This window comes from Lontra canadensis, unplaced genomic scaffold (assembly GCF_010015895.1).
Source record: "Lontra canadensis isolate GAN:19392208 unplaced genomic scaffold, GSC_riverotter_1.0 scaffold41, whole genome shotgun sequence".
Taxonomy (NCBI): Eukaryota; Metazoa; Chordata; class Mammalia; order Carnivora; family Mustelidae; genus Lontra; species Lontra canadensis.
In genome coordinates this window covers 2,438,402-2,448,225 of record NW_022631035.1, presented here as the reverse complement: position 1 = coordinate 2,448,225, position 9,824 = coordinate 2,438,402, and the positions used below count along the sequence as shown (strand labels likewise).

General features: G+C 63.8%; 1 protein-coding gene across 1 annotated transcript; it reads right to left on the bottom strand.

Moving 5' to 3' along the window:
• Positions 1 to 3,468: 3,468 nt before the first annotated feature.
• CBX4 (chromobox 4) lies at positions 3,469 to 9,797 on the bottom strand. Its single transcript, XM_032870444.1, has 5 exons — positions 9,614 to 9,797; positions 9,424 to 9,467; positions 8,237 to 8,302; positions 5,949 to 6,015; positions 3,469 to 5,686 (listed from the first exon to the last, which is right to left on the bottom strand). The coding sequence occupies exons 1-5, from the start codon at positions 9,680 to 9,682 to the stop codon at positions 4,274 to 4,276; spliced, it is 1,659 nt and encodes a 552-aa protein (XP_032726335.1). The 5' UTR covers positions 9,683 to 9,797; the 3' UTR covers positions 3,469 to 4,273.
• Between the last annotated feature and the right edge of the window lie 27 nt (positions 9,798 to 9,824).

Genomic DNA, 9,824 nt, shown 5'->3' with positions numbered 1-9,824 from the left:
CAGGCCGGAGTCCTTGGAAGACATTTGCATCTGACAAGGCATGTTTAATGTTTCCTGGTGAAAAAATAACCTAGATGTTTCCTTAGGGGTTTTTTCCAGAAACACTCAAGGCCCTCTCCTGACCTAGTTGATCCTCAGAGCACATCTCCTCTCTGAAGGGGACTAGGAAGCCGAGAGGTGGGAAGGGCGGGATTCCTGATGAGGGGAGTGGGTCCTGTGACTAGATCAGTTCTGTCCTCCTTGTATGTTCTGGAAGTTGGCTGTTTGGGGTGGGCAGGAGTGAGGAAGAGCCTCTGCCCGGAGCCCTAGGTGGGCCAGTTCAGGCCTTCCCTCCCTCCTTTGTCCAGTCATGGCCCAGGTGTACCTCTCCCTAACCTTCAGTCAAGACCTGTGGCAAGTGCGTCGTGCCCCGCCAGCATCCTCGCTGTCATTGTGATAACAGTGCTCCCGGGACCCAGGATGCTCTGCTCTCAGCACCTGCTCTCTCCTCTGGGCTGGAAACGTCTCTGTGGGCAAGGACTGACCATGCTGTCTAGTCAGGTCCCAGATAGAGTTTGCAGATAAAATCCAGGATGTCCAGTGAAATCCGAATTTGCATAAACAATGCATTTTTATGTCTTCATCTATCTCAAATATTTCATGAGACATACTAAATAAGTATGCGTTGTCCATATGAAATTCAAACTCAGCTAGGTATCCTCGATTTTTCTGGGCTCGGTCTTGCAACCCTAGTTCCAGAGCACCCCAGCGGAATCCAAGGACGACGGAGAAAACCCTGAAAGGCTGACCTCCCGACAATGGGTTGGGGTGCCTACATGCCGCGGGGAGCGCAGAGCTAGAGCTGGGCCCTGGCTGGTGCAGGAGGGACCAGCTTCCCGGGGTGAATGGATATATCAGAGCCCCCGTCTTGGTGGTGGGTCAGCCCCAGCTCTCTATGCTCAATGCTCAGACCCCTCAGAAAGGAAAGAAAACAATGAAGTGTGGGTTTCCCAGTATGTAGGGTTAAGGTCCCAGCTTCCTGCTTGCTTTCTCCCTCCGGAACTCGGGCTCAAAGAGAGGGTGTAGGACCCTTTGCTTGTGGAGGGCTGGGCACTGAAAGACGCCGAGGCCTCCAGTTAGGAAGAGCCCTTCCACACCCGGAGGAGCTAGGGCTACTGGACTCTTCTCCCTTGTCCCCAGGCCAGGGCTCCTGACCCTCTTTGAGCGTTCCCAACCTTGGACACGTGTGTCCCAGAGGCCCTGAGCTCACGTGGCCATGGAGTACCTCTCTGCAGGTTCGTGGGGCAGGCAGGTTGGCTCCAGAATCAGCAGAGAACCGGGTGTTCGCCGTCCGGCCTAGACAAGCCCTTCTGCCTGCAGAACCTGACTCTCACCCCCCAAGGAACCTCAGACCCTCTGGGGTTTGAATGGCATGAGATGCTCATGACAGGGTCCTGGGGTCAGAATGGGTGTTGGACTCTCTTGGGTCTGGCACCAGGTCGGGCATCCCTGCAGGCCCTCCTGACCTACCCATCTGCCTCTGTCCCACTGTCAGCCCTTCGACCTCAGGCTCCAGGCCACACCTAGGCTCGGCCTCCTCAAGGACCTCCCCCAGAAGTTCTGCCGCAGTTCTCAAGGCTTCAGGTCAGCTGAAGCCGGCCACACCTTCCCCCGAATGGTCATGGTTATGGACCGATTTGTACCCCCCCATAAGTGCCATCTCTGATCTCCCCCTCACCCCAGGCTCAGCCTGGCAGAGGCCACCCACCGGGTAGGAGGGGCACCCTGGGGGGGGGGGGGGGGGGGGCTAAGGCTCACTTGCAAGTCACCAACTGTGCAGCCCCGAACAAGGGCTCCCCTTCCCGCTCCTGAGTGCTCCCTTTTCCCTACCAGAAAAACAGGGAGACGAAATCCCTGCCTGGCATGCGCCTTTGTGTACCAGCCAGTGAAGGACAGGCCCAATTCTAGTGCTGAGCAGGCAGTCTGCCAGGAGCAGTCAAGATCACCCCTCCCTCCACTCCCAGGGTGGCAAAGGGCATTCATTACATGGAGGGGGGAGGGGGGAGTGTTTAACTCACTCTAAAGGGGGCTGGGGTGATGGGGGTAGTGGGAGGGACAATTCACAAAAGCCAGAGCTAGAAACTCCCAACGGCTTTTTTTTTCTTTTTTTTTTAGAACTTCCCTTCCCTCTCTCCCCTCCCCCTCCCCTCCCCCACCTCCAGCCGCTGGTGGCCTGCAGCCAACACTGGCCACACTGTCCGCATTCAGGCCTCCCGCCCTCCTGGCCCTCTATCTCTTCCCCTGGCCTTCCCAGCGCCGAGCTCTCTCGCCACCGCCCCCTCCCCATTCTGAACGGCGTTGACCTCTTCCGCCCTGGCGCCCTGCACAGGCTCTGGCCCTCCGGCCCAGGCGGGCAGGCAAGGGGCTTTGGGGGGCCAGGAGCAGCCCTGCGCCCCCCAGGGCCCCCGTCCCGAGGCCCCTGGCCCTGCCCAGCCGCCCCAGCCAGGAGCAGATCGCTGCGTCTGCAGAAAGCTGGCCACGGCTGCCGCCTCCCCGAGTGACGGCTTCCCGGCCTGGCCCGCGGAGACGACCTGGTGCTCGGCCCACTCCCCTCGGCCCTTCTGGGCCCTTAACCCCTTCCTGTCCCGCGACACCAAGGGCCCCAGCCTTGCCACCCAAAGCAGGACGGGTGGGACGCGGTCCCACACTTCCCTTCGCTCACGGAGGAAACAGGGGTGGGCAGGCCTTGCTTGCCAGGCCTCCTCCCCTCCTCCTCCCCCGCCACCACGCAGGAAGCCCCCCGCCCCTGCCCTGGCCGCGCTCGCTGCGCCTCCAGTCGGAGCCTCTGGCCTGGTGGTTTCCGGGGAGAGAGCCTGGCAGAGAAAGAGCCTCGGCGGCTTCCTCGGCGGGGCGGGGCCAGCGATGCCAGCAAGCGACGCTAGGGAGGGTGGGAGGGTCCCCTCCCCGCTGAACCTGCCTTACCGGGCAGGGATTATTAAGAACACCCCTGCCCCACCAGAGCCAACGCCTGGGGGTGTGGCGCCCCGGGTGGGTGGGGGGCAAAGATCAGCAGGTGCCGGCGGTGCTGCGCGCTCGGCTGGGGGCGGCTTGCCCCACCCACTCCTCTGCGCCGCTCGGGCACCCATGCCCCCCTCCCCCCACCGCGCAGGTCCCCGGGTCTGCCGGCGCCCAGGGCACCACCGGCCTGGGGAGCCCTGGGGGCGGGGGCGACGCTGACACCCCCTCCCCCCGCAGGAATTCCCCTCTCGGTTGGAGCGCCTCTCGACTTCCGGGGAGCAGGGTCACTCCTCTGTCGTGGGCGCCTCTGCCCGTGCCACCAGTCCGCTCTGCCTCTGCACAAGCTGTAGTGCAGGACGGGGGGAGGTTTTCTCCCCCAGACCTAAGGTGTAAGTGGGGTGGGGAGAGGGGTCCGGCCGCCTCCCGAACCTCCAGCGCTCCCCCTGCGCTCATCTCAAAACAGCCAAAATGCACCTTCAACATCTCCATTTAATATTTACATTCAAGCAGGTAATAATTGGAAGCTTATAGTTTAGACATTTCTAGTAGCAGCAGTTTCTAGAGAGCTCGTTTAGCTTTTAAACAAATTTTTTTTTTTTTTGCACATAGAAACAACACATCCATGTGTACGGTATCAAAAAATATATACCAACGTTACTGGTATTGCAGTTCCAGGAAGGGGAGGAAATGAAATCAGCCGAAATACTGAATGAACAGGAAGAAAGGTCAACAGAAAATAGTTTGTCTGATATAGAATATAACATGATCTAGAGGAAACTCCATAAATCTAGGTTTTTATATTTCAATATATAAATACCTACAAATAAATATATATATATCAGCCCGAAGGGGGTGGCCAGGCCTTTTGAGCTCAAACAATACATTTCAATAATAACACCACGTACAAACGGGAGTAAAGTCTGCACTTGACAAGTTAGCACGGTTAAAATATAATACTATTACTCGGAGACCGAGGCGCGCGGCTGCCCTGCCAGTCCCGGAGGTCCACGAGGGAGGGGAGGTCCAGCGCAGGAATGGGGCAGGTCGGGGGCGAGACCCGCAGGCACCGCGTGGAAGGAGCCAGTGCCGGCCGGGGGGCGGGCCCCGGCCAGGAGCCGACAGCGGGGCGCAGAGGGGCACGAACGCTGCGGCTGGGGCGTCCTCGCACCGGGGCAGGCCCGGATCTCCCGCAGAGGCCCAGAGGAGGAGTCCGCCCCTAGGCACCAGGTGCTAGGCCACCCGCGGGGATGGCGCTTCCCCTTCCGATCCCCTCCAGCTACACCGTCACGTACTCCTTGAACGTGACGGTGAGGCAGTTCGCGGTGACGTCGGTGATAATTATATTCCCAAAGAAGGGCTTGAACTCGCTCAGCGGCTCCTCGGGCTCGTCCTGGGCCTCGGCCGGAGGCTTCTCGGCCGCTGTCACCGGCGCAGCTGCCACCGCCGCCACCGTAGCGGGCGCCTCGGGCTTCACTTGGAGAGCGCTTGGGGGCTCCCCGGCTTCGCCGCGCGTCTTGACGCAGCGCAAGTCTATGGGCTCATCCAGATCCGAGTCCAGCAGGATGACCTCGGGCTGCGGGAGGGTGGCGGCAGGGGGCACGTCGGTGGGGTGCTCGGCGGCCGGGCTGCCCCCCAGGCAGGTGGGAGTGCTGATGCTGCGAGCGGTGAGGCGCTTTTTGCAGGGCTCGCGCTCGCCGTGGGTCTCGGAGAGGCAGCGCTTGCGCGCGTGGGAGAGATTCAGGCCGACTGCGTGGTGGTGGTGGTGATGGTGGTGGTGGTGGTGGTGGTGGTGGGAAGGCGGGTGGGCGCTCCGGGCCGGGTCCCAGGCCAGCAGGTCGGGCTTGGTGGTGAGCTGCAGGGGCTGCTCGCCGAAGGCCTCCTTGGACGGGGACAGCTTGCGGGAGCCGGCGTCCTGGGGCTGCGGGTCGCCGGAGCCCTGCGCCTCCTCCTCCCTCCTCTTGGACGGAGCCTCCGCCTTCTTCTCCTCAGCCCCCGCGGCCTTTTTGAAAGTCCTGTCGGCCGGGGCGTGGCGCTCCTCCGCGGCGCGCTTCTTGTGGCCGGGGGAGCGCGCCTCGCCCTCGGCCGCCTCGCCGGACTTGATCTTCACCGCCTGCATGCCGTTCTCCATGTACTTGCTCATGACGATCACGATGCGCCCGTTCTTGTTCTTGTTCTTGACGATCTTCATCTTGCCCCCGATCCCGTTGCCCGTCACCGCCTCCTTGGGAGCCGGCGTCATCCCGTTGGGAGGGCCCTTCTCCGAGCCCTTGCCCGGAGCCCCGGCCGCACCGGCCAGGGGCTTCACAGCCCCCAGGTAGCCCTTGGCCCCCGCGCCGTGCGCCCACTTGTCGGGGGGGTGGCTCTTGGCGCCCAGGTCCGGGCAAGTGGGGCTGGGCGCCTCCTTGTGGCCGCCCTGGTACTGCAGGTCGTACATCTTGGGGTCCGGCTGGTAGGGGTGGTGCTTCTTGCTGTTGAGCTGGTAGTAGTACTTGCCGCTCTTGCCCGGAGGTGGGGGCTTGCCGGCCCGCTCCTTGCTGTGCGGCTGGTACTGGTGGTGCTTCTTGCTGTTGAGCTCATACTGGTGGCCCTGGCCCTTGCCCTGAGCGCCCAGCTCCAGCTTCGCGCGGTTGTCTGTGGAGGAGTCCTGAAGTCCAGTCAGCACGTTGGAGCGGCGGGCAAACGTAGGGACCTGGGGGAAGGAGGCAGGGATGCGAGCGGGAGGTGAGAAGAGGGAAAGGCCAGCCCCAGGGCAAGCCTCCAGCATCAGGAGCGTCCCAGCCCCAGCTGGGTCAGCAGCTGCTTTAGAGGCCCGAGCTGGAGGTCAAGAGGAAAGGAAGTGGAACTGGGTGCTCTGGAGAAACTCTCCCTGCCCTCTGGGCCTGGAGGCAGATCAGGTGGCAATGGCAAGGGGAAGACGAGTGGACAGGCCCGCGCCCAGCGACCATATTCACCTGCACCACCAGCGGTTTGGGCTTCGGCCCTCTCTTCCGGTATCCCATCAGCTGCTCCTGCCGCTCCCTGGGGGGAGGGAATAGAGGGCAGCGCGGTTAGCCTCCGGGTGGCCTCCCCTCCTGCCAAGATCCAACCTGCGGTGATGCCTGTCCCCCACCCCCTCCCGCGAGCAGCCAGGCCAGCATGACCCAGAGGGATCAGGAGCTCAGGGCAGAAGGTCTCCTGTGCCACCAGCTGGGCGCCTCCAGCCGGTCCCAGAGCCCCGCTCTGTGTTCGTCCGGACCCTTCTCTGCCCAAGGGGTGCTCCGCCAAGGGCTCCCCCATCTCTGGTATCCGCACCTGCACTGGCGCCCCCCGCAGCTCTGCCTCGAGGAGGGGGAGAGGGCAGCCAGGTGCTAGGGTGGGTGATGCACTGGCGCCCCCAGCCTTGGGCCTGCGGCCCCGCGCAAAGTGAGGTGGGCGCGGGGGTCCAGGGGATGCAAACAGGACCAAAAGAGGTGTGCGGAACACGTCCCCTCCCCGTCAGAGGCTCGGGATGCTAATGACCTCATTAAGATTCAGATAACGAGTGCCGCCGGCAGAAGGGAGGACTCATTTTCCTCCGGCCGGGCACTAAACAGGGGGAGGGGCTGCGCCCTTGTTTACACGGCGGCAAATGAGCCAATTAGGGGCTGGGGGCGGGGGCCGGCCGCTGAGGCCACGGCCTGGCCAGGTTCGCAACCACCTGGTGAACAGGCTCCGGGTCGGCCTGGGCGTAGCGGCTGGGTGGAGCGAGGCCGGGAGGTGCGCAGAAGCACCGCCCCCTCGCCGAGCTGGGCTCCCGGCCGCCTCGATTTCCCAATTGTTAATGAACGCCACCAGAGGTGGCCCCGGCCACCACCACCGCCAGGCTCCCGCCGGCGGCCTGGCGGAGGGTGACCCGAGGCTGGAGTTCAGATCGTCCCGGCACTGCCCAGCCTTCCCTGGGAGAAGAACGGGGTGCCCCTCCAGCGCCTGCCAAAGTTGCAACCCGCTCCCGGGCCGGGCCGGCGCTCTCCAGCGACCCCAGGCACCCCCCTGCCCGGGGGCTAACCCAGGGGAGTTCGGCCACGCCCGGGGGCCCAGGCCGGGGCCTGACTCCGAAGTTGCGTGGCATTGCACCAGCCTGCGCTCTAATTCTTCGGGGACCCATTATGCAACATGGCATCAGCCGGTGACATGGTTACAGGGTGATGAACTCCCAGGTGGAACTGGGGCAGGATCCCTTCTCGGCGCCCCCCTGCGTCGCGGGAGAGCAACTTCCCCGCCAGTCACTCGCTCCGAGGGTCTAGAGTTCAGTTTTAGCGCCAAATGCGACACAGGAAATAATGCAAAATAAAAGGGGGAGGAGGAATGGAAGGCAGCGGGGTGGCGGAGCTCCTCGGACTCGGGCCGCGCCTCCCCTCCGCGCCCGCCCTCCCCCCCTCCGGTCCTCCCCGAAAAAGAGAACCGCAGCCACGGGCGCTGGATCCAGCTGCCGCAGCTGCAGCACGACAAGCATCTGTGCGCGCAAGGATAAGCCCCGCGTCAGAAGCCACCCCTCCACCACCCGGCAGCTCCCAACCCACGCCCTTTGGGCCAAGCTCCCCCTGCCCCAGGATGCCGGCCGACACCCACAGACTAGCCCAGTGGGGGGTGCAAAGGGCACCCAGTACCAGACAGGCTCTACCCCCTGCGGAGCCCAAGCTCCCTGGGTGGGGGTGGGTCGAAGTTTGGGAGAGTGGTTAGGGCCTTGCCAAGTCAACTTTTCTCCAGCCCCCAACAGGTTAAGTTCAGTTCCGTGACGTCCGGCGGTTTCACAACGCCAGCTCCCTCGGAGCTGCCCCGAGAGGTGCTGGTGCCAAGCGGCCAGTGGCCACAGGAAAGCAACACCTAGGCTCCGGGGGTGGGGCTCCAAGGCTGCGCAGAGAGGGGGGCCCGCGGGGGGGGGGGGGGGGGGGGGGCCGGGGGGGGGGGGGGGGAGAAGCCGCCTCAAGGTCTCCCGGCAGCGGCAGGGCCACCCTCACGCACCCTCCTCGCAGTTCCCCCCAAAACACCGGCCTCGCCTTCTCCGGCCCCGCCCCGCCCCCACCCCCAGGCTGCTGCAACCGCCAAGGACGTTGGTGAAGAGAAGCCGAGGCCGCAGCCGTGCGGGTGCAGGCCCGTCGGGGGAGGGGGCTCCCGCCGGCCCCCTCCAGGCCCTTCCCCTCTTTCCCACTGCAGCGTGGCCCCCTCTCCCATTCCCATATACGGTCACGGCTGCAGGCGGTGGCTGCTGGGGGACGCTCACCTGTTCTGGAAGGCGATCAGCAGCCGGGGATCCAGGATGTTCTCCTCGGGTTCCCACGTGTTATATCTTGCAAGGGAAAAGGGAGGGGACATGGCGTAAAAAAAACCGAGCCAGCTTTGCGGCCTCCAGGTGGGGAATGACATAAGGCCCTACTCTGTCTCCATGAACCGAGAGCTGTGGATGTGGGGGGTGGAGGGGAGATTTCTGCAGGCCTGACACGGTCCCGACAACCCCCCCCAAGTCAAAATAAACACACAAGGGCAGGAGGAAAGGGGAGGGGTAAGGAAAACGAAACTAGCAGTTTATTTTGCAGTTGTCAAGAATTTTAAGCATGTTACTGCGACATGTTCCAAAGCCACTTTGCTCACCAGGAACCCTGCGTGCAAAGCAGCCGAAAGGCAAAGTCGCAGTCCCCCTCCTCTCCCCAACCCCGAGTCTCCGCGAGGGCTTCAGCTGTTCTCCATTTGACCCCTAATCCGATCACCATCAGCCAGGCGCCCCCCCCCACCGCACACCCCCTCGCAGCCCTGGAGCCCGGTGTCACGGGCAAGCACCCCCAAATACTCAGCAATATAAAAATATGCCTCTGTGTGTGTGTACGTGTGTGTGTGTGTGCGTGCGCGTCTGTCTCCATCCGGTGCCTTCGCATTTCAAATTAAAAAAAAAAAATTCCCCACCAAAAGCGCAGTGACAGTTCCCAACATTTTCTGCCTTTTTTCTTCCTCTCCCCGCACCACTAGGAGGGAAGAGGCACACAATTGCATTTTCGTCGCTTTTTAATTTTTTTTTTTTTTTTTTTTTGGTTTTGCAATATGGAGCCGTTCGGTGGAGGGAAAGGGGAAAGGAGCCATTTTCTGCTGCACATCAGTCAGTGCCTGCGCCCTCCCTCCCTCCGCCGGCCTCCCCGGCTCGGCCCCGCGTCTCTCCAGCTCCTCCGGCTCCTTTTAGTGCATAAATTAGTGATGGCATTTCCCGGAGAGCGGAGCACAACACAGGGCGCCGGGCTCGGGCTCGGCGGCTCGGCTTCCCCAGTGCCTGCCACCGACTTCCCCACCCCCTCCTCCCTCCACCCCACCTCCACCCCGCCTCCCGTCCGCTCCCCCCACCACCCCACCAGCTCCGCGGTCCGGAGCCCGGGAGCCCCGCGCCTCGGCACCCGGCGCCCCCGCCCCTCCGCCGCCACTTACTTGGGGGACCAGCCTCTCCATTTCACCAGATACTCCACTCTGCCCTGAGGGGGGAAGAGACAGCACTCCATCAGCTTCCGCGGGATCCCCGGCTCCGGCCCGCAGCCTCCCCACCCCCTCCCCGCCTCCTCGCGGGCTGCTCCGGCCGCCGCTCCCTCGCCGCCTCGCCGCCGCCCCCGCGCCGCCCTACCTTGCGGATCCGCTTCTTCTCGATGCTCTCCACCGCGAAGACGTGCTCGCCAACAGCTGGCAGCTCCATGGCCGAGCCGGAGCGCGCCGGGGCGCGGGCTGCCGGCGCGGCTGCAGACGCTGCTGGCTCCCGCCGGCGCCCCGCTGCCTCCCCGGCCGAGGCGCCCCTGTCGCCCGCGCCGCCCGCGCCGCCGCCGCCGCCGCCGCCGCCG

Excerpts from the sequence above, each read along its gene's own strand:
- CBX4 (XM_032870444.1), bottom strand. The coding sequence starts at position 9,682 with ATGGAGCTGCCAGCTGTTGGCGAGCACGTCTTCGCGGTGGAGAGCATC. Across the intron at positions 8,303-9,423 it reads TGGAGAGGCTGGTCCCCCAA|ATATAACACGTGGGAACCCG; the intron begins GTAAGTGGCGGC and ends TTCCCTTGCAAG. Across the intron at positions 5,687-5,948 it reads CCAAACCGCTGGTGGTGCAG|GTCCCTACGTTTGCCCGCCG; the intron begins GTGAATATGGTC and ends TCCTTCCCCCAG.